General features: G+C 44.7%; 1 protein-coding gene across 2 annotated transcripts in view; it reads left to right on the top strand.

The window, feature by feature from the left end:
- The first annotated feature begins 7,052 nt into the window (after positions 1-7,052).
- GNA13 (G protein subunit alpha 13) overlaps positions 7,053-24,573 on the top strand; it is a 48,020-nt gene continuing 30,499 nt past the window's right edge. Inside the window, exons 1-2 of one of the 2 annotated variants that reach the window (XM_075903964.1) lie at positions 7,053-7,486; positions 13,385-13,611. In XM_075903964.1, coding sequence (XP_075760079.1) covers positions 7,204-7,486; positions 13,385-13,611 — 510 coding nt within the window. In that variant the 5' untranslated portion in view covers positions 7,053-7,203. The remainder of the gene's footprint in view (positions 7,487-13,384; positions 13,612-24,573) is intronic. The other variant, XM_075903963.1, reaches the window with a different exon arrangement.

The raw sequence follows: 24,573 nt of genomic DNA on the forward strand, positions 1-24,573 counted from the left end.
AGGGCCAGATTTTGCCCGGCCAGTCCACAGATCCTTGGGCAGCAGTGGCAGTCCCTGGACTTGCCAAGCCCATAGACTATTTCTCCAGAGTGTCGACCAATGTGCCACCAGACACGTTTCCTCATCTCTGTGGTGAGGAGAGGGCTGTCACAGAGCCAGAACAATTTGCTGCACCTTTGGAGGCAGAATTCTACAGAGAATCCTGCCTGGGGGAAACGCCACAGTGCACCCAAAGACATACCACACCTTAAAGCAGGAGTCTCAAATTCCCAGCTCAGGGACTGTCTGCAGCCCACGCACTTCCCTAATCTGGCCCCTGCCAGGGGGGAGGAAGTGTTGGGTGGACAGCCTACAGGGACTCACCTTCACACGCGGCTCCAAGGAGCACCCAGGCCTCCAGCGCCCATAGTCCTGGCCACAGCGAGAGCCACTCTATCTGGGAAGCCATGCTGGCTGTCTCCACTGCGAGGCGAACTGCACTGGCCAAGGAGCTGCCCAAGCTGATGCGCTTCTGCAGCCAGCAGGTGGGGCGGGTGGATTTCACTTTTGGTTACCCTAGGTGGGGGATCCCAACGTGAGGATGCGGATATTAGCAGTGGGAAGCGGGGGAGGTGGGATTCCAGTGCAAAGGTGCGGATGTTAGCGGGGGCAGGGAGGTTAAGGTTATCCCAGCACAAGGACATGGGTGTGTCAAGGACAAGGACTCAGTTTCACGTCTTGTAGGATCCTGGTCTCCATCTGGGCTCCTGGACACAGGGAAAACTCTATCAACTTGCATGTACTGTACTGCCAACCCCAAGCTTTTAAAACGCATGAATCGGTCCCTCTACCTTGCAAAGAGAGACTGGCTTCTGGTGTTCGTGGTCTTTGGCTGAACTTGGGGCATATTTCCAGCTTTTCACCTCAAACCATGAAACAGACAGACAGACACAAAGAAAGGTTTTCTAATACCATGTACCAAAAAACAAGTATAATCTACTAAATCAGAGCGATCACGGTTGATAGTGGTGCATGAGGCAGACACGTTCCTAGATCTGGCTTAATTCTAACAACATGGCTGGGGCTTTCCAGAAAAAAAATAAAGCCCCAAATTATCAGGAGGCTTGTGACCAAATCAGGGGAGTTGGTATCACTGATATCTAGTCAGTTTCACAAAAGGAGCGAATAGTTTCACAACTTACACCTATGGACAGGATGGCTCTGCATACCCCTCCCCCGGACCATAAGGAGGTTCCACCAGTAGCATGGAGCCAGCGCCAGGAAGCCTCTGCAGCCCCACAGCAAGTCTCTGAGTCTTGGCGCTATATTGCAGGGCTGAAGTGTGAGTGCTAGCTCACCCTGCTCCTGGGAGAAGCCCCAAGACAGAGCGTGAGTTGGGCCCCAGCACTCTGGGTTGAGCGTGTGTTCTTCCTTCTCATTTGAGGTCAATGAGAGGTTGTTGGGGTTTTTTTCCACCTGTGTGTGGCCCCCAACTGATTTTTCTGTGGGTCAGTGACCCCTGTCTTAAAAAAAGGCTCCCTGTCCCCTCCTTAGAAAGCAAAATTGAATTCTTAATGATTGAAAAATACTCTAGATCTTTAGAAAACATACATAATAACAAAACTCCACAGCAACATAATCTCTGTCAGCCTGGGTTAGCTCTCTTCCCTGTTTCTTGATTAGTAAGAACCCCAATTTAATGCCAGGAAAAGGTCCCATCACAACCAATGGTCCCTCTAATTTTCCATTTATGTGCACATTTTTTCCATTCATGTGCAGAATAAATTTTACGTACACCAAGGCACATGCAAATATGCACCACCAGTAGAAACCAAAAACCTAGCTGTAGGCACTCTGATAATCAGCTGGGTGGCATCTGAATCTCTCCAGAGTGGCCACAGACGCGCACAGCTTACAGGGAGCGCTGATCACAACTTAACTTTGAGCCATTGTCCTGATTTTGAAGTGCATTGAAATTAAAATCACTCTTGACAAATCAGTTCTGTCTATTCACACCCAACCAGTCAATCCTCCTTGCTGTCTCCTCTCTGAATGAAGGTAAGGAATTCTTTTTAATTCTACTTTTTAAGAACAAATTCTTTGGTTTTTTTGTCCATAAATCACTACCTGCAACCAGTAACACTAAAAGAATGCAATATGTAACCATTTTCTTATAGGAGGAATTGATGGATAAAAGTAATGAAGAATGATACTGTAAGCATGTCAAGCATATAGTTAAGGCTGAATTTCACTAACTAGCTTTTTCATTAGTACATCTCAGGACTCCTTATGAAAGAAGTAAGTATCATTATTCCCATTTTGCAAATGGGAAAATGGAGGCACAGAGAAGCAATTTACCCAGGTGGTGGGGGCAGAGCGAGGACTAGGTCTCTATCTGCTAGGCCATAGTGCATAAATGAAGACGCTTCTACAGCAGAAACATAAAATCTATGAGCAGGAAGGGGCTGTGTTTACCTATTTCTCACCTCTCCCACTGATAGGCTTGGTAGGCTGGAGAAGGACCCCACATATCCTTCCTCACTGATTACAGCTAGTTGCTGGGTGGCGGATCTCAGCTAGAGTATTGCTAAGGAGATCCAGGGTGGAGCTACTCTGTTTTCCCAATGGAGCTGTCTTAAGTGCTGACTCCACCAGCATCCCAACCTCCAGAGTCTCAAGAAGATCAAGACAGGTGGCCACCTACTAAAGTCAGCCTCGTTTCAGCGGCACATGGGGAGAAGGGATATTATTCCCCTCTGCTGTAAGTGGTATGTTCAGGAGCGATATCCTTGGCACAATGCAGTCACAGCATTGTTTCCCCTCAATGGCGCAGCAAGGGCAGCAGCCATGCAGGCTTCCAGCTCTCCAGCCGTTACCTTTCTTGGGTGCAGACCACCCGTCTGTTTTCCTTCTGACCAGGTATTTCCAGGCTGCCCGTTCCTTGCCTACTCTGTGTTATTCCCAGCAAATACAGGCTGCTCAAGCTGGCCTGCTTGCTTTATGAAGGAATCACTTTAGAAATGGGGACACTGAGGCACAGAGAAGGAAGCAATTTACCCAGGCAATTGGAGCAGAGCTAGGAAGAGAGCCCACCCTGCCCATGTTCTAGACTAGGCCAGGTCCTGAGGACGCCAGACTGGAGGGGTTCAACTTGATACCACCCAAGAAACTGGCCCTATGTTGATAGATTCGCTTAAATTCCCATTGCAATGCACAAAAGACCAACCAAAATGACCATGATCAGAGCTGATAGAGATCAGATATGTGACTGCAATCTCTGCACCCCCCCGAGCCAATATTAACCACTTCACCTAGCAGTTTTTAACCCAATAATGGGGACCACTGCTGTAATGAAACCTAATAACCAAGTATTAAATAAATACGTTAAAGCCCTTTCTCCACTTTTGGTAAAATGCTAATAAAGAACAAAATGTTCCGTTTCCTCTTCATTTTCCTCTCATCCCCGTCCCTGAGTAAACGTCACAGCATCTGGAAGTTTGAGCCCCATTGGATTCCTCATTCTAATGTCAGGTTCCAAGAATTCCTAGCTCTTGTTGCACTTCAGAGGGGAATGCTTGGACCATTGTTTTAAATACCCTGGTGAAAACACCCAACTGCTCAAATCTCTTCCTCTACCATTTGGTAGAACAACTCCCGCTCCAGCTTGCTTCTCTGTTTCCTTGAAACAAAGCCCTATGCCGTGTCTATGGGAAAGTTTTACCAATTATAAATTGGTACAGGTTGGATCTCCCTGGTCCAGCACCCTCGGGAAACTGACCAGTCCCACACCAGGGATTTTGCTGGAACAGGGAAGGTTATATCTCACCCCCCAGTACCGCCCCCCCCAGCTCTGGACTGGCCACCCAGCTGGCTCCCCCTACCTGCCACCAGCCTCGCTGCCCTACTGGTTTCCTCCTGCCTTCCCTGCTAAGCTGAGCAGCCCAGCTTCCAGCGTGCTGGGCTGCTGGTCCCACCGGGCAGCCCTGCTGGGGCACACCGGACTCCCGGTTCCAGCTGGCAGCCTCGCTGGGGCGAATGTGGCAGCCCAGTGTCCGGGCACCCAGTCATCAGCCCTCCACTGGGACTCTCTGGACCATGGATGTTGCTGGACCAGAGAGTCCAGTTTACAGTGGTTCAATCTGTATGAGATATTGTACACACACTCACACAAACTGGAATAAAAGTAGCTACAAGGCAGACTGTACCAGAATAACAATATGGGTTTTATTGAAAAGTCTTTCCCACGTAGACAAGGCTTTATGCAATGTCCAGTCTAAGGACGGATTTTACCATGCATGACCTCATCACCTCCACTGAGTGAGTTCTGTGACTTCATTACTTCCCAGACCTGCTAAATCCCACTCATCTGATGGAAACTCCATCCTTCGTTTGTGTCCATTTCCAAATCACTTTTAAAGTTTCTCCTTGTTGGAAGATTTGCTTTTGCTCCGTTTGTTGCCGTGTGTGTTTCAGCGAGATTTCAAATTCAGGCTTGGTTAAACAGGAACAATTCCCAGAGGTCAGCTGGAATGATGCCCACCTAACACTACCACCAAAGCTGAATTGGATTGTGTTTTGAAATGATGCAGCTTTCAACCATCACAGCTGCTTGGCATATTGCGTTTAAATATTTAAATGAGCTTTGCATTTACAGATACAAATAAACTCCTAAATTGTTCTATCATCAGTTTGATCTATACACTTCCATAGGTGCCGGAACTAGGGGTTCCGGTGCACTTCGTGGCTTGAATTGATGTCCCTCATATACAAGGTTGACAGTTTGGTTCAATGGCTACTTTACAACTTGTCCAAGACACTCGCACACTTCTGCTTCTAATTATCCCCATTCCCTAATTAATTCCCTATTTATGAGTGCCACCACCTGCTCTACCATCCCTAAAGGTGCGTCTACACAGCACCCTAAATTCGAATTAAGATACGCAATTTGCGCAATGCAAATTGAGTATCTTATTTCGAATCTATTTCAAAATAGCTTATTTTGAAATTGGGCGCATCTACACAGAGCCAAGTTTCGAAATAACGCGCTATTTCAGGCCATCTCTTATCCCTCATGAAACGAGGTTTACTGGGATGGTGAAATAGCATGCCCATTATTTTGAAAAATATTTTGAAATAACAGGCAGCTTGTGCAGACACGGGGTAGCTATTTTGGGATACCTCCGGTATCTTGAAATAGCCATGCAGTGTTAATATACCCTAAGTAAACACATCATGCAAAATTCCCTGGAATGTTATGTTTTCTCCCTAGCAGGAAAAGAGTTGGTGTAGTGGCTCCTACACCACCCCCTTCATGTGCAAGGAATATTGGCACATTTTGCTATGATTATCCTGAGCTGGTGCATAGTCCCAACCAAGATATCTTAACCCAGGGGTGGGCAATAATTTTTTACCAAGGGCCACTTTGGAAATTTTTGATGTGGCCCCCAACCATACTGGAAGGAGCAGGGCCAGGATACATCCCTGCTTCCCCACCCCCAGACCATGATTGATCTGGGAGTGGGGGAGCGTGTGAAATCTTTGCCCCCCCGGAGAGGTTCCCCCCAGGCATCCATGCCCCTAGCAGTGGGAGACTTTGCATGCTCCCCCCTTCTATCCCCAGCCAATCAGGGATTGGGGGCAGAGCACGTGGTGCTTCTAAGTACCTTGAGCTCCTTGCAGGATGGAGGCTCCACACTCCTTCCCCCCCCAATTGGCCTGAGGGGCGGGGGAGCAGTAGGGCCTCTGTGGGCCGGATCCAGCCCATGGAGGCCCTTTAACCCAACCCTACTCTAACCTTTAGCAGTATCAGACCTGTGTGAAAGGAAAGCTGGGCAAAGTCACTTACTCGCTAGTAGCCTTCCTTCTACTGCATCAACTGGATTTCAGCTACAACAGAAAATCTGGTCCATCTATTTTAAGGAGAAATTGTAGTAGTTACGATCAGAAAAGTGACTGTAAAAATGGCACCGTCTTATTCCACAGATCTGCTGTCTCTGTACTAATCTGCTTACTTTGCTGAGTGAACTGAGTAGATTAATGAAAACATGTTAGCTCTGAATCACTAAGGGAAGATCGGTATGCAGTTTAGCCAGGTGCATGCCACTGCCACAGAAGTGCCAGATCCAGCGTATTTGCAAAAGACGAGCGTTACTCGGATGGGCGCGCAGAGCAAGATAGACCATCACCGCACAGAACTGGAAGGGACCTGGAGAGGTCATCGAGTCCAGTCCCCTGCCCTTGCAGCAGGACCAACTACCAGCGTGTAGTCAACCTGTGGAACTCCTTGCCAGAGGAGGCAGTGAGGGCTAGGACTAGAACAGAGTTTAAAGAGAAGCTAGATAATTTCATGGAGGTTAGGTCCATAAAAGGCTATTAGCCAGGGGATAAAATGGTGTCCTTGGCCTCTGTCTGTCAGAGGCTGGAGAGAGATGGCAGGAGACAAATCGCTTGATCATTGTCTTCGGTCCACCTTCTCTGGGACACCTGGTGCTGGCCCCTGTGGGCAGACAGGATACTGGGCTAGATGGACCTTTGGTCTGACCCAGTACGGCGGGGGGGGGGGGCAAACTCTTAGCAACTTCCCCGCCCCCGGGGCAGGGGCTCTGGCAGCACATGGGAAGGGCGAGCGTGCAGGCAGGCTCGGTGCCCCGCCCCCACCAGTCCCGCGGTCGGTACAATTGTGTCCCCCCGCGGCCTCCTTATCCGCCCCGAGCTCCCATGTCAGCGCACGGGGGTCCGCGTGCGCACGGACGTGCCCCCATCGGCGCTGCACGCATGCGCGGCTGAATGGGCCTGTGCTAGGCTTGTCTGGCGCGCGCCGTCACGTGGCTCCGCCGCCCCCCCGAGCGCCTTCCCTCTCGCAAATGGCGGCGCGTGGGAGGAGGAGCGAGCTGCGGGGGGGGTCCCCTCCCCGCCCGCGCGCACACACAGAGTCGGCATCAGGTGGCACCGGCCTCCTTACGTCATCGCGCAACCAGGACCCGTAGGCTTCCGGGCCGTGACGTAATGGGTCGAGGGGGGGAGGGGAGGTAGGACCGATCACGTGATAGAGGGCGAGGCTGCGGCTTGAGGAAGAAGAGGCGAGGAGCGCCGTCACGTGACGGTCACGTGTCTCCTTGCGGGCGGCGGCAGCCTCTGAGGCGCCTGCGCAGGCGCTCGCGCCGAGGGGGCCGCTGAGCTGCAGCTGCGGCGCGGGGCGGCCGCTCCCTGGCAGTGTGTGCTAAGATGGCGGACTTCCTGCCGTCCCGCTCCGCGCTGTCGGGCTGCTTCCCCGGCTGCCTGCTGACCAGCAGCGAGGCCGAGCAGCAGCGCAAGTCCAAGGAGATCGACAAGTGCCTGAACCGCGAGAAGACCTACGTGAAGCGCCTCGTCAAGATCCTGCTGCTGGGCGCGGGCGAGAGCGGCAAGTCCACCTTCCTCAAGCAGATGCGGATCATCCACGGCGCGGACTGGGACCTGGGGGACCGCGAGGAGTTCCGCGCCATCATCTACAGCAACGTGATCAAAGGTGGGGGCTGGGGGCGGCAGTTGTGTCAGGAGGCGGGAGGGGCGAGCGAGTGAGAGCGCTCGGGGGGGGGGAATGCTCCCTGGGGTGAGCGTGCACAGGGGCCGCGCCCTGGGGGAAGGAGTGTGGGGAGGCTCCAGGCGAGAGAGACACCGGGGGCGGGGGGGGGGGAGGGAAATGCTCCCCTGGTGATTGAACGGGGGCTGTGCCGGTGGGGTTTGAGAGAGCGAGCATGGGCGTGCGACCCCAGCGGGTAAGGTGGCTGAGGGAGAAGGGCGTGGGGATGGCTGGCAGGGCGGTAGGAGGCGTTGTAAGCCTGGTGCTATGGGGAGGGTGTGAGATTATCGGGGTGGAGGGGAGGGAGTAGGTAGGGTGACATGACCCTGGGAGGAGGGGGGGTTTACTAGACTCTTTTTTTTTTTTTTTTTTTTTGGCCTTCCTCAGATTTGTCCAAGAAGCAGCCTATCTCTTGCCATCTGATAATTTGCTGTTTTATTGGCTTGGTTTTATTTTAATCACTTCACACTTTCCTGCAACCCAGCCTTCGTTGATGCAGTAACCACTGAAAAGAGAGTCTCCTTGCTGGTGGGCCACTTTACAGGAAGTGGCCATGGCTGTAACCAGTGACATAAAGGGATCTCTAGTATGAGGTTCAGCAGTGGGAGATGCCAGCTTAGCTTTGAGCATTTCCCCTGTTATTCATGTAAAACATGTACACAAACCATCCGTCTATTAGGTTTCAGCTTCACCACTTCTGACTAACATGTGTCGCTGTGAGAAGTAATGGAAGGAGGGAAACAGTGCTCTTGAAAGCACTGTATATGGAAGAGAAATGACTTGTGTTTGAGTTGGGAGGTTAGCCTATCAAATTGATTTAGGAGAAGTAGCATTATAGTAAATGTGGAAACTCAGACTGATGTAGCTAAGAGAAGCCCACATATATATACTCACCTTTGACCCCTCCAGAGCCAGAGTGCTATAATGGAAATGTATACATGGCTTAAATGAACGTGCCCTTTGACTGCTGTCATCCCTTTATTTTCCTTATCCTGGTTCCTCTAAAATGTTGTTGTTCAGTCATGTCCTTTTCCAATTACGCTGTAAAGTTTTCAAGGTAGATAAATCACTTACGTACTTTGAAAAGCTTGAGTCTTACCTTCCATTTTCAAAGTGTGCCTGTGATTTAGGAGAGAAGTTCCATTGACTTTCAGTAAAACTAGACTAAGAGCCTTTGAAAGTCACTTTTGAAAAAGGAACCAAGATTCCAAAATTGAATTGAAAAATGTATCTCCTGTCTTTGTTTCATCAAGTGCCTATGTTTCATCAGATGCCTAGTATGTGATAGGAGTTGCAAAAACTAAATAATATTTTCCCTTGCCTTGAGTATCTAATAGATATTTGTTCAAGACAGAGGTGTGTTTATAAATTCAGGTGATTCTGCTGCTGTAAGACAGTATGCAAATAAGGATTGCAGATTAATCTTCTCATCTTTTAGTTTTCTTTTCATTAGCCAGTCTGGAAGGGATGGTTAAGTATTATTTGAAGAGCATGAACATTTTAAAGTAGCTTGTATAATTATTATCCTTGTGGTGATAAAAGATATTTTTCTTGAAAGTATTTTTCACATTAAGATATTTTGATCCTATGTGTGAGTCCTGTACTTGCGTCATCATGCTGATTTCCTCTTTTCAGACTTTCTCCACTCTCTGTAAAACTAATGGTAGCATTTAGTCTTCAGTTGTGGTGTTTTTAATTAATACTGCCTTTACATATTTTAAAATAAAAACACTAGTTTGAGCTGCTTAGTTCGTTCTTCTCTGATAAATCAGAGTGAAAAATGAGAGAGAAACTGCATGTAATGGCACCAATCAATTATAATGCAGATTTAATCAAATGCTTTAATCTTTAAGTATAGAAGTCTATATTTTCTGAAATGTTGATTGCCACATTTGGTAAACATTTTCTAAACTACAGTGTGTGCTCTTTCAGGCATAACTATAGGAGGTTTGGGAACAGATTGTAAGTCTGTGTTTAATTTATCAAAGACCAAATGGTACTCACCCCAAGAGTTCTGAAAACTCAAAATATGAAATTATAGAACTACTAATTGTGGTATGTATTGCTTACATCAGACAGAAGAATGGATAGTGAGAGTGAGGTGTCAATCTTTTAAAAAGGTTCCATAGGTGATCCTGGCAATTAAAGGTTTGTAAGCCTAATTTCAAAGGTTTGTAAGCCTAATTTCAATACTATGCATATTGGCTGAAACTATGGTAAAAATTAGCTATATATCTGATCTTTCTGAACATCCTCTGTTCACCATGGCTACTGTAAATGGAAATCATACCTTATTAATCTATCAGACTACTTTAAGCAAGTCAAAAAGTGTATAGACGGGTGATGCAGGACATTATCAAAGGCTTTCTGAACTTCAGCAAAGGCTCTCAAGCTAAGTAAGCTTTCATCAAATGAGGGAAGGTCTTCTCAGGATTGATAACTGGTTAAAAGATAGGAAACAAAGGTTAGATGCAAATCGTCAGTTTTCGCAATGAACACAGATAAATAGCTGGAACCCTCAGATCATCCTGGGATCATTGCTGTTCAATGTATTCATAAATTCACTCAAAAGGGAAATGAAAAGTGAAATGGAAAATTGTGCAGGTGGTACAAATTTACTCAAGATAGTTAAATCCAAAACTGACTGTGAAAGTTACAATGGAATCTCACTAAACTTGGGTGACTGGGCAAGAAAGTGGCAGATGAAATTTAATGTTGAGTGCAAAGTAATGGCTGTTGGAAACAATCCTTATTACATAGATCCCATCATTTTCTAACAGGTGTTTATCATTCAGGGAAGAGTTCTAGGACATACGATGGTTGGGTCTCTGAAAGTATCTGTATAGCAGGAACTGAAAAAGATGATTGTTAGGAACTATTAGTAAAGAGATAAAATATCAGTGCTATTACATGAAGCCATGTATTCCCACACCTTGAAATACTGCATGCAGTTCTGGTTGCCCCATCTCAAAAATATATTGGAAATGGAAAACATTTAGAGAATAGTGACTGAAATTATTAGGGCTGAGGACTAGCTTCTATGTTAGGAGAGATCAGGACAGTGTTTATTAAACTTTTTAAGACTGAGGAACACCAAACAATTTTTTTTTTATGGGGAACACCAAGGATTTTTGTTGTGCCAAAAAAAGGAAGCTTGCCCCTTTTAAGGACGGCTATTTGAACTCTGTTCTCGGTTTACTATGCCTCTGACTCTCAAGGTCAAGATGGACACATGGCCAGAAGTAAAAGTAACCCCTGCTAAGAACTTTTCCCACCACCTGTCTACCCATAGGGGATGAGTTTGGCCCTCACCGAACTCTCTCTCCTTTGGTGCTGGTCTCTCCCCTGCGGGTGTCTTCCCTTCTGCTTCACCCCCTGGCACCTGTACCTTCCCTTACCCCTGCACCCTCCTGGTCCTTCCTTCTTCCCTCACTGCTCCTGCCCCCTTGCCCTCTTTTTCCCTGATGCCCATCCCCTCACCAACCTCTGCCACAGTTCCTCTCATGCCCCTCTGTGCCTCACATGACTTGCTCCATCCCCGCCTTCCTCATGCTCACCCCTCCTTTCAACCCTTCTCTCAGCACCTCCCCCTCCCCTTGCTTCCTCTTGCCCCCAATACCCTTCCCCTCTCCTCTCCCATCATCACCCTGTCCCCTCCAACCTCCACTGACACCTCTCCTCCCTCCCTCCTGCCCTTTTCCTCATTGTCTCCACTTGGCCTCCTGGCATTTGTCTCTCTTCCACCCTGTCCCTTGATGCCTTCCCCTTTCTTCTTCTGCCGTGCCCCCCTCCCCTCAGCACAAGCCCCTTCCTCTCCCGCCCCTTCTCCCTAGTTCTCTCTGAGCCCCGTACCACACCTTTTGCCGTCTAGTTTGTGGGGCTGGAGTCTGTTGGGCCTCAGAAGTCCCCGCAGTGCTGGGCCCAGCTGCTTCCAAGGCAGGACCACTTGCTGGGCCGCCTGTGGTGCTAATGTTAGTGCAGCATTCCAGTCCCTGCACCAGCTTTGGCTCCCATTAGGAGGAGTGTGGCCAGAGTGTGTGTGGGGGGGTGTTAGAGAGCATCCACCCTCCCAGATCTGGCTTGCAGAGCGTGGCAGAGTGAGCTTCACCAGCGGAGTGGGAAGGGATGGGCGGAGAAAGGTCTGTGCACAGAGTGCGCCGGCAGAGCCCGAATGTTTCCAGCTCTGCCGGGCTCTGCGCAGTCTCTGCCTGGACTCTGGTGGCAGCTCCCAGGAATGGGTCACTAGCTCTGACCAGCACCCCTCTCCCTACAGCAGTGGCAGCGGCAGCAGCTGCCTGTGTATGGAGGAGGAGGCGGCGTGGCCGTGCTGGTGGCCGCGCATGGCGGAGGCAGTCCTGCAGCGGGAGGGAAGGGCCACATGGTGGTGTGGGCTTGCCAAACAGCAGCGCGTGCTGCATGGGAGCTCAGAGCTCTGGACGCTGTGTGCCACCGTCAGTGGCTCTGGCTGCCCATGCAGAGCACCAAGGGAGCTGCTTGGGTCCTGGGTGGAGGAAGGGAGTTGCTCCTTTAAATCTGCGCCTGTCCCAGAAAAAAGGGGACATATGGTCACCATATCTCTGCGGCATACCTCAGACTGCTTCACAGCTCACCGGTGTGCCACGGAACACAGTTTAAGAAACTCTGGATTAGGAGTTTGTGACTATTTGGCTTGGAAAAGAGACAGCTGAAGAAGGGTGATAGAAGTCTATAAAATCACGAATGGTGTGAAGAAAGTCAATAAGGGTTCCCTTTGTGCACACAAGAACCATGGGTGACCCAATGACACGAATAATCAGTAAGTTTAAAACAAACATAAGGAAGAGTTTCTTCACGCAGCCCGCAGTCATCCTGTAGAACTCTTTGCCAGTGTGTGCTGTGAAGACAAAGTATATTTGGATAGTAGGTAAAAGAAAGAATTAAGTGCTTGGAAGATGGTGAGCGCTACAACCCCATGCTCTGGGTGTCTCTAACCTTCCGACTTCCAGAATCTTGGACTGGCCAACAGAGGGTGGATTACCGTTTTGTTTTATTCCTTTTGATAATTGTTCTGTTCCCTCTGACATGTCAGGTTGTGGCTATTTTTGCTGACCTGGTATAGATATTCTTATGTTCTTATCTGTTAAGCATGTTACGATGTTTGGAGGATAAGGAGATGCAGGATCCTACCTACTTCACTGTATTCTGAAATGGTGCTTAACATAACTAATTTATAGGCCTGAAATCTTGGGCTCTTGCCAGGTAAAATCAACTACCATAAATTGGTTTTAAAGTTTTGAAAATTGACAAATAGGCCTTGTAAAGTGACAAAGTGGGTGAAGTAATATATTTTTATTGGACAAACTTTCTCTGAGACGAGCTTAATATTTATACAGCACTCTTTTTTTGGGGGGGGCGGGGAAGGGGAGAAGAGACAGGACTTTTGACAGTTGGTCCAATAAAACATTACTTCAGCCACTTTGTCACTTTACAAGGCCTGTTTGTCACTTGTCCCTCATCCATGTTGTGTCTCATCATCCTGGGACCAACAGGGGTACAATGCTACATACAAATAGGTCTTGTGATATTTTCTATTTGTTAGCTTATATTGCTTGCTTTGGTGGTTAGGATATTATTTATGGTCCATACAAGATTTTTTTTTTTAAAATCCTTGTAATCTGGACCTTACAATATTGCTGGTTGTGTTATTCATAAGGATCTTCATTTTCTGATGGCAGATATTGTCAGCTTTCATGTTCTAAGATGGAGAGCCTTAATAGCTAGGATCCCAGGACCTAGTGTTACTTCCAATATCTCATGTGTCTAGTTGTATCTAATCCTGCAACTTTTCAATTTTTTTTTTTCAAGGTATAAGAGTCCTCGTAGATGCTCGAGAGAAACTTCATATTCCTTGGGGTGATCCTGCCAACCAAAAAAATGGGGATATGATGATGGCATTTGATACTCGGTCAGCGATGGTGGCACAAGGGAAGGTGGAGACTCGGGTTTTTTTACAGTACCTTCCAGCAATAAAATCACTGTGGGCAGATAATGGAATCCAGCATGCCTATGATAGACGCAGAGAATTCCAACTGGTAAGATGTGGTTTTCTTAATTCTGTCAATGTAATGTGGTGTTCGTGTGTTATTTTTCATTAAATGCTAAATTAAATCTGCCTCCTTAGGGTTGTTATCATTGACTTGTCTTTTAAGTAGGCTTGCTAGCAATAGCTTTTACTTTTAACCAAGAAAAGTAAATCAAGCTGAAACAAAACATAAGGAAGTACAATCCCCACTTTGTGGAGAAGAGAAGTAAAATTCAGAAAGGTTGACTTATTGGTTACACTCTGAGTTTATAACAGAGCTAGAAATTTAGTCTGGATGACTTGTCTCATTCCAATGCCTTAACTGCAAGATCATTTTTCCTCTTCGGTACATAGATATGTCTTCTAAATGATGTCACGGAGAGAATTCATATCTAATATTTTATTGATCTGTTTTTAAGTGGTGGTTTTATTAAGAGAATGCTTAGCAAAGTTAATAGAAAAGAAGTTTAAACCACTCTTCTGTATTCTGATCTGAAGCAGTGCTGCAAGCATTCCATCTGTAGGTTCCTGATTACATTAAAAAAAATTATATTAATTTAATCAGCTATTTTCTTTTGTTGAGGTTTAGGTGGAGATATGGACTGCTTGAATTGCTTGATTCTAGGTTGGGTGGATGTTAAGGATGACACAAACAGGGTGATAACCAATTGGAAGCTTCATTTTTAATGTAACTGATATGAAGATACAAATTGTCATTGTGCCTTTAAACTAGGAAAAGCCATTCCTGGCCGAAAATCATATTTAGTGTTACTCTATGCTAAAGAGCAGAAGTTCTGATAACACTTAAAATAAAAATGTTGAATTTATAACTGATCCATTGTAAAATTCTTTTTAGTATACAAGTGATTTCACTTAATTTTGTATGCTTAGAAACAATGGGCTTCCACTTGCTAAATAATAACAGTATAGTTGAGACTGTGTTGTGTATACAGTGTAATTTGCAAGAGACTTTGGTTTCTTTTAGTTGACTTCAAAGGATTTAGATTTTCCAATTCAATTCATAGTTCAGGCTGTTCAAGTGATTGATCCACTGACTAACAATTTATAAAGTCAAGAAATTCTTAGTTTACTTCTCAGTCTTTCCTTGCAATAATACATGGCTGTGATTTTGCTTTCATGTTCCCTTCCCACATCCACTGCAAATTCTTGCAGGTTTAATTAACAGCCAACACCTCTCATTTCTATCACTATCAGATTTATCAAGGCCATTATTCCACTGTGTAATTTTAAAAGGGAAATTTGGAACTTATAATTTCTATTGCAGGCATTATTTCTCCTAGCAGAATAAATGTGGAGGAAAGAAAAAAAAAAGGGGGGGGGGGTTAAACCACTCTTCTATATTCTAATCTGAAGCAGTGTTGCAAGCATTCCTTCTGTATATTCTTGATTCATTTTGAGTGTGTCATGTAATTGGCTATATTTTGTTGAAGTTCAGTTGGAGATATGGACTGATTGAATAGCTTGATTCTAGGTGAGGTAGGTATTTATATGGGATGGCAAAAGAAACAGTGTGATAACCCAGTGGAAGTTTCATCAGTTTTATTCTTTTATGGCTATTCTGCTGTTCTGTATTTGCCTTTGGTATTGGATTTGCGTGTATAAAAGTTAAACCACTTCAGTCTTGGATACAGGAATTCTGTTTAACTCTGTTTAGTAAATCTCAAGTTACAAAGTTCTGCTACCTGTGTTGATATTGTGAATTTTTGTTTTGTTTCAAAGTTAAAGCTGATAGGGTAACAAAGTTTGCACTGTTTGGTTTCCACTGTAGGTAAACTAAGGCTAGCATTCTCTTTTTTGATTTGTCACTTTCAGGTTGGTTACAATTGCAATTAACCTAGATTTGTGTATTTTAAGTCTTAAAAGTAAATCCCCTATTAGAAAACAGACTGATGTCTCCTAAGCTTTTATGGGCTATTGTGTAAAATGATTTACAATAAGTTGTGCAAAAACTGTTTCCCTGAGGCTAGACTAGCTTCTAGAGAACATACATAGGGTGAGTATTCAGGTGGTATGAATATTGTGTCCAGTTTAGTAGCAATGCTGTACAATTCCTGCCAAGACTGGTTGCCACCTGTGTTAAGATGTGGGGGAGTTGATGAGGCAAGTGTGAATGCCTATAAAAGGAGTCTGGTCCAACACAAGAAGTTGAAGAGAAACATAATTTTGTCTTTAGAAATAATTATAAAGAGGTAAAACTTACCAGTGCTCAGGATCCTCTTCATCTGTGAAGGTGATAGTTCAGATAAAGTATGATGGCATAGCCATCTTAACCACAACAAAAAAAAGTTTGAGTGTGACTTAAAGGATTTGGCATTGTTCATCTTGAAGCTTTTCCATGAAAAATCTTTTCTCATTAGTCACACTTACTGTTTTTAATTAGCTTTTATGCTGAAGAGTTCCTGTCTGTTGCTAGCTTCAAATCTTCCTTAGTCCATGAAGTGTGTCTTAACAGTTATGGCATATGCAGAGTTCTGTTTTAAGTAGGAGCTAGTGTAGGTGCGCTCTTCTAAAATTCATCAGACTGATTAAATTGTCCCCAAATTAGTATCTTTGGGTGTGTACATCTATTAAAGAGGCTGTTTCTGCCTTGGCAATCTGTATTTTTAGAATTTAAAGTATCTGCCTTGACTGAATTAAGAATTTAAACATTTGTTTATACTTGTATTGCTTATTGCCAAAAACTCATCCCAAGGTATGTATGCTAAATTGTAAATCTGAACCTAGATAAATGGTATTACTATATTGAGTGCAATATGTGATCATAGTGTGCAATCTTATGAGGAGACTTGGTTCTTGCCCCAGGAAGCTTACAATGTAGATCTAGCTCAGCTCTGTCATGTACAAATGGATGATTGCCAGCTTGGTAAAGTACAGATTATTGCTGTGTCATTGCTGAATGGCTTTGTAGAAGTGCATTTTTAGTGGGTTTGATTGAAGGGTTTGTTCAAGTGTGTGGCGTGGTGTAAGAGGAAGATACAGAAAGGTTGGTTAGGAGGAAGTCTGAGTAATTAAGGCAGTGGGAGAGAATGAGAAGACATGAGTAGAGTAGTAGACAGATGAGTTGTGCAAGGCCTTGAAATAAGGATAGAAATTTGTATGCATCTCCTCCTATGCTCCCATGAAAGTTCAGAAAAAATATTTCATTTGTTGGATTGGGGATGAATGAATCTTGGACAGACTCTCATTGCGGGGGTTTGAGATGACAACAGTGAAAGAGTTGGACTTGAGCAAGAGATGTAATTATGGGACTTTTTATTTAATTGAGGAGGGAAGCATGGAGGAGAAAATGGAATATGACATTTTGAGGTATTGTAGTGAAATTTTAAAGATCAAAGTTTTCAAGAAATGATGCAGTTTAGTTTCCACAGCACTGAATTTGAGGTGGTATAGGAATAACAGCCAGGTGGAAATATTGCAGGTGTAATTTTGAGTTTGGACAGATTGAGAAGTTAGTGAATAAGTGGAATGGGATCACGTGCACAGGGTGAAATGGAACTAAGAATGGATGAAAATTGTGTACATTAAGGCACAAGAAAGCAAGTTGAGAGCCGAGCAGTAAAGGAAATAAAGTGAAAGCAGTGAAGATTGTGCAATGGGAAGGTTGAAGGGGAGAGAGCAACTTAATTAAATCAGTGTTTCTCAGCCAGTGGTATAAGTACTCTTAGAGGTACTCGAGACAAGTCTGGGGGCGGGGTACGTCAACACAACTGACATTTGGAGAACTGAATTTTGGTGTTAAGTTTTACAGTTTATTTTTGTACTTTTTACACCCAGAAATTTTATCACCTGCCCGTACTTGCCCCTTTTTAAAAATATATACTTTATAAAATACTAAATTAAATGACAGAAGGTGGAGGATCAGCAACAAAGAGGCGGGTTGGGATGTAGTCATCTCAGGTACACAAACTTATTTGCAGCAATAAAATCTCTCCTATTTGAGAGCACTGAGTTCATCCTTGTAACAAATTGAAACCTGGGGGAGGCTGGTGAAGGGTAGCTTTGAGGAGATAATTAAAGATGAACACAGTTGAAGGATCAACTTAACCTTAATACAGTGCTGGTGGGATGTTAAATCTCAGCTGTAGCTGCTTAAGAGTCAGGGTTACTCTGGAATTTACAACTTCTAATCCCAGCTTTTCCACTAATTGGTGTGCTCTAGAGTAAACCATTAATTTGGGTTATTCAACCTGCAAAATGGGGCTGTTACTTGCCTATTTCACGATGCTTATGAAGATCCATCCGTTAACACTTACAGTTGTTTGGCAATGAAAAGGTAAAGCTTTTAATGAAAAGATAAATAAAGCTTAATGTACTGCTTAGCACTTTTTTATAATGACTAATTCTTCAAACAATGTCTTTAAAAAACAATTCAGGCTGTTCAAGTGATTAATCCACTAACTGCTTAAAAGCCAGGAAATTCCTAGTTAAGGTCTCAGCCTCTCTTTGCATACACAACCTTGATTTTATCCATCACTTTTCCTTCCCACATCCACCACACTCATGCTACCTCTTCCCTCTGCTCAAACCCTGCAGTGCTACCTGACCACAGTCATTGGCTGCTAAGAGAACCCACAACATCCCATGTTTCTCACTTAATAAATATTAAACATCTGAGCCAATACATTCTATTATAAACTGTTCCCTCTGTCTTCCTACGTGACACACAAATATAGTCAGCTATAATCTATGCTGTATGCACTAATAATATCCTTCAAGACTATACCAAGTCAACATTCCAATCAGTTACAAAACCTCCCTCTGTAACCACTCCACGTGCCTGGAGTGAAGTATGCAATGTTTTGTGTGGAGGTGGAGGGAGGAAGCATGTGTTTTTTGTGGGTGGTAGATGTGGAAGAGGTAACGCAGAGAAAGTGAAATGATAAATTGCAAGGGGTGGCTGACAGTTTAACTAGGGGTTTCCTGGCTTTTATGCTTCTAGTGTTGGAATATTTGTGCAATTTAACAGTTTGTTCTAACTTTGAGAAGAGGCCCAAAGAAAAGTGACCGCTGAAGAGGGATCTTCTAGTGCCAGTGTTGCCTTTTAGTACTGAAAAGGTGCTTCTGCACAGGAATACAGATGGAAGAGTGGGAGTATCTGCATCCTAATAGAAGGATCCAAGGGCATGTTCAGGGGAAACAAGCTCCTAGCATGGTGGGGGAAGGCAGGATTTCCTTCTAGAATTTTTCCCTGTGTTTTGAAAGAGGCGGGGGAGAAGCAGGACCAAGCTGAAAACTCAATTTCTCAGTCCTGTCATTACTATAACTGAGATTTAAAGGCTTTTCATCAGGTGAAGAATCTTTTTCAGATGGATTTAGAGTTTTGATATCAGCACTTTGAAGTATCTATTTCTAGAAATGTAAAAAATGCTCTAAAGTATTTAACCTGTTAAGCATTTTGTTGAACTGGAAAGCAAGCTCCTGCTTACCGGTTGACCACTTATATCCCTAATATATTTCCCCATTCTGCATTTTTGAGTGATTGCTCACCAACATATCCCTTAGTAATCTGTACCAGTGTTTCTCAACCTTTTCTTATAAACTACCCCTTACATTTTTTTAAGTACCCCCAGTACCTACAGTTTTCAGACATATACAATTTTTTTTCCTACCATTGCAACACATTTGTTTAAACAACTTAATCGTAGTGGGGCGGGCGATGACTTTTTTGGGTATAAAAAGTACAAAAATAATAAAACGCTGTAAAAACTTAAAACAAAATTTAATTTTCTCCATTTCAGTTGTGCTGATGTACACACCACCCCCACCCCTCTAGATTTCTCTCAAGTACCCCTAAGGTACTCGTACCACTGGTTGAAAGACACTGATCTGGACAGTCACTGTTTTTGCTCTACTTGTAAATTACAAAGATTGGCAGTGTCAGGGTTAAAATGCTTTACTGCATCCATGAACTTAATTCCACATTGGTCTTCGGAATCACCATTTGCAGTGAGATGCAGCTAATGTCAGCATTAATGTTGTGTGGAAACAACTGGATGTGCATTACCTCTGGATTCCTGTTTACTTGTGGCATTGCCTCTAAGTGAGATCAGATTATAGAAAACAGGAAAAGGTGTGTTCAGTTGAAATCTGTTTTGCTTACAGTTGCTCTGTAGCTTTACATGTTGCTGAAGGAAGGGGAAATGCTTATGGGATATTGCCTACATTTGAGTTCTCTGCCTGATTCATCTTACTATGAGAAGATAAAATGTTACAAATCATGATTCCTGATATTCTCTGGAAAGAATGACTCCCTAAAGGGCTGGTTGAGAGGCATGAACAGAACTTACTGTAACTAGATTTCATGTGACTGGGTTGCTGAAGAGATAATAATAAATAACCTCTTTCCTCAAGGTCATAGGGGTGGAAATTGGTCCAATAAAAGATTACCTCTACTATCCAGGGACTAGCATGGCTACAAATACTCTATGTATTGCCATCTCTCACCCATCTGAGATAAGGGTAGAAGTAAAAGTTACATTGCTCATAATTCTGGGAAGTGGGGGAGACAGTGTCCAAATTGTCTTTCAGATTTTCAGAAGGATTTAAAGTTCTTGAGAATTTGCTACCTATTCTTCTAAAGTCAACAGAATTTTGTTTTTTAAATATCCTAATTTGTTTGTGATTGCAGAACTTCACACTTGTATTAAGTCTAGCTTTTAGATAACATGAAGAAGCCTGAATTCTCATATTAGGGTATTCTGGGCCTTTGGCCAAAAATATTTGCATTTCTTCAGGTATCTTAATTTCTACAGGTATGTCTATGAAGATGTAGACGCTTACTATAGTGACAATTTTTTTTCATTGCTGTAGTAAATCCACCTTGAGGTCTAGCTTGATGAAGGAATTCTTGCATCAAGCTCATGGTGTCAACAGTAGGGTGTTAAGTCACCAAATGCATCACCAAGAGCATGAAATTTTACACAGCCCTGAGTGATACAGTTGGGTCAAGCTGAATTTTAGGTATAGACTAGACTTATTCAAACAATTGGTTATGCTCTTTTATCTCTATTTATCTGAAAATTTTTCATTCCAGTGATGCTTCATACTATAAGTGCCAACTTTTCTCATTTTCCAAAATGAGGTTAGTTTCTCCGTCAGCAATTTCAGTTGTGCAGTAACTGCATTTTGGCACTGTATTCTCCCCTAACCAACATTCTTTCCTCCTGTCCCATTAACTTGTCTATTTAGTTACAAAATTTAAAGTAATTGCGGAGCTGTGGTGTGACATAGCACATTGATCTCCTTGTGCAAGTTGGTTTGGCTTGTGTTGCAGAGCAATTCTGCAACACCTGGCCAAAAAAAATTTCATGTTGCAAGTCAATATGCTGTTTTCTCAGCAAACATTATGATGTTCCTGGTAGCTTTGTTCATCTCACGCGTTGCCCCTTGTGGCTGCAATTCTATACCTAGCTAGTGATGTAAAGTCTGGGTGTATTTTTCCTAGTGATGGTTCATTTTCCTTCTGTTTTTTGGTAAAGGACAGCTGATAAAATGGTTCATACACTTTGGGATTTATGAAATACGAACTGTATTTTGATAGGTGTGAAATGGATATCCAAAACGTTGCAGTTGGCTCTCCCAAATGTAAAAATATAACAAGATCTTTCCAGTTGAGACCATCACTAGCAGTTTGCCAGAGACCTGGTGGAGCTGCCTATGTCTTTCCCTCTTCTCTCCTCCTCCTCTCCCCCCCTTGCTGCCTCTGGGTAAGGAAGGCTGCTGCAGAGGCCCTGGGTTCCCCATGGACAGAATCTGCTCCAGAGGATGCCGGCACAGTCTCTGTCCATGGGGAGATTGGGCCCCTCACTGATAGGTAGGTCAGGGGGCTCCCTAGGAGTAGGGCTCTGAGTGCAGTGGCTGCCAGCCCCACCCCAGGGACTATCAAATAATCCTGTTGAGTGTGTAATCACTCTAAGTTTGATCCAATTACATGATTATTAAATTAATTGATATCTAGCTTCCCTACTATAAACCTAACTGCAGAGGAAGTTCTAACTTTGAGCATATTGCCTAACCCCCAAAGCAAGCATAGAGAAAACATAAGTATGGCTGACCTTACTACATTTTCTAGAACTGTCCTTTTCAAGCTATGTCAGGCACTGTGTCCCATTACTGCAGGGGATCAGGTGACCAGTGGGGTGCTACAGCAGGCTACATGCCTGTCGTGTCACTGCAGAGTGCGCTGGGCCCTAGAAACTGCCAGTAGCAGACTCCGCTCCTAGGTGTGTGCTTGGAGGAAGAGAGCGCACAGGGCTTCACACAATGCCCCTGCCCTGAGCACTAGCTCCACACTCCCATTCACTGGGAACCTGCTGCTGGCTGCTTTTGGGGTGCAGCATGGTCTGTGGTGGCACAAGACGCAGGGTCTGCTTTAGCATCCCTCAAGGTAAGCCTCTTGGTAAGACCACTCAAGGGAATGACAGCAGCAGCAGCAGTAGCTGCCGCCTCCTGCGGGGTGGGGGGGGGGGTTGTGTGTGTGTGTGTGTGTGTGTGTGTGTCAGTCAGCACAAGCCCCGCCTCCTTGCCACTCTGCATTTTTAAAGGGACAGAGCAGCTGGCCAGAGGGTCTCAACACAGGCTTCCCCTGCTGTCTCCTTACTTCCCCCTCCTCCCCCCTCCACTCTGCATATTTACAGGAACAGAACAGCGGCAGCTTAAGCAGTTGCTGTTGCTCTGTAGGTTTAAAAATGTGGAGTGGCATCTGGGGTGGTGGGATGGGGAGGCTTGTATTGAGACACCCCCTTGGACCTGGCTGCCACTGTTCTGTCCCTTTCAGAATTCAAAGTGGCAGTGGGGGGTTGTTCTGAGACCCTGCAGGGGATCAGAGATTGAGCCAACGTCTTTGCGTGCAGGCTCCTCTGTGTCCCTTTAAGAGTGCGGTGGGGAGGGGGTTGTGCTGAGACCCGTAAGTGAGGGCTCTAACTGCCTTTCCCTAATGACTAGTCAAGTAGTCAATGGAAATTCCATCAACTACTTGACCCACAAATTAATCACTACTTAACATCCCTGCTTGGAATACATGCGCAAACAGCTTTGGCTGTCAAATACATTGTAAAAACTTAACAGCAAATGGTCTGGTAGTACTTTATAGACTGACACAACATATAGATGATATAATGAGCTTTCATGGGCACAGCCCACTTCAGATATATGCAGCCAAAAATGAGCAGTTGAAGGTGGACATCTCTTCTCCCTTCTAAGCTAAACTTACTACATTAATAAGAAAGCAAATCCAAGACCAGTTGCTTGCCATTTTCTGTGAATACACAGAGACTGAAGGTCAGGGACTTGGCAACTGGAAGAAAGGTGTATGTTAGGTAGAGAAGTATTTATGCCTGTAGGTGTTGGAACTGATGTCTGTACTGATGACACATGGTATATGCATCTGAAAAGGGTAAGGAATTTTGAAAGCTAAAGAATTCAAGGGATTTTCTAAAAATCTCTTGGACTATCTCATAACCCGTTTGTCCTCAGAATGCTAAGCCCCATTTACATTTGCATGTTTTAGAGCAAGCAGTCTTGGACTTTGTCTGCTCGTAACAGTTTAAAGCACAGCCTCAGCAGCACTTTAAACTGAAATTGTGGCCATGGTGCGAAGGGAATAGCTGTGTTCCCAAGCTGGTTCGCATTGGCGCTTTACAGTACTGTAACTTGCTGTGCTTAGTGGGAGGGATGTTTTTTCACACCCCTGAGCGAGAAAGTTACAGTGCTATAAAATACCAGGGTAGACTTAGTCTGGGACTCTAAACCCATTCAAATAAACACCCACTTTCACAGCCTCCGAACACAATGTACTGTACTGCTTCAAAAATGTTACCTGAATTCATCTGTTTCTGAGACAAGTGTTTCCCTTTCAGGAGTCTGATTGGTCTTGCATGCCTGAAGTCTCATGTCTCTTGAAATGCAGCTCTTACTACATTTCAACTGCAGAGCCACACCTGGTTTAGCTCCTGGGCGTGGTGGGAGTGAGGACTAAGCAGTCCCAGTTCATACCAGACAGCTCTGCCTTTTAAATGTATGGAATGTTTAAAGGCAGAGCCACAGCAGTCAAGGACCTGTCACAAGTGGGGACTGCTTCAATTCCCACTTGCGCCAGGTCCCACACTGCGCATCTGCCTCTCCTGACCCCTCTCCTCTGCCTTCGATATAGAGGCAACAAGGGGGGAGGAATGCAAGTAGTCAACTCAACTATCTGATAACTACTCAATAAGCTTAGGGTTAACTATTTGACTACTCTTTTACATCCCTTCCTGGTAGACAGCCCCCACTGGCAGGGCTGGAAGGGGGGGGGGGAAGAGCCCCTCTCCCTGGCCAGGGGACAAGCCAGTGAGTGCAGTGTGCCATTCCCTGCTGCCCTGGGCCACCCCTGGAAGAATCCCTGACTCCTGCACCCCCCACACACACTGCAAGACCCCTGCTTTGAAGTATCTGGGCAACACCAGGTAAGTCTTCTAGTTGATATGTAATAGTGTAGTTAAAATTGCTTGCTTTCTCTATTTTCAGGAGAAATGTGCTATGACACTTGCCATTGTCTTTCTGTGTAAGCAAGTCATTTTTAAGTGAGGTGAAACCTGGAGATGCACTAGATGAATCAGTCCTGAAAGAAGTACGGTAGTCAGAAGTTGAGAGCCATTGCCCTAGTACATCTATTTCTGTTGTCACATAGGCAACTGACATGTCACAGCTGAATGCTGTACACAGGATTGTCTGGACTTTGACTAGGATCTTTAGCTTCCTCCCCCTCAAGGATTTTGTAGTCACAGCTCTTGTGTCAATTTGTAGATGGTTAATGCACAAAATTAGCAATGTATATAGTGTATTTGCAAGCTGTAGTGATTTCTCATCCTTAAATGTAACTAAAAGCTTTATAACGCGTAGCACACTTAGGCCACAAAAATATTTAATTACTTTGGTTTAATATTGTCTTTGATCAACCAGAGTATTTAAATTG

This window comes from Pelodiscus sinensis, chromosome 20 (assembly GCF_049634645.1).
Source record: "Pelodiscus sinensis isolate JC-2024 chromosome 20, ASM4963464v1, whole genome shotgun sequence".
Taxonomy (NCBI): domain Eukaryota; kingdom Metazoa; phylum Chordata; order Testudines; family Trionychidae; genus Pelodiscus; species Pelodiscus sinensis.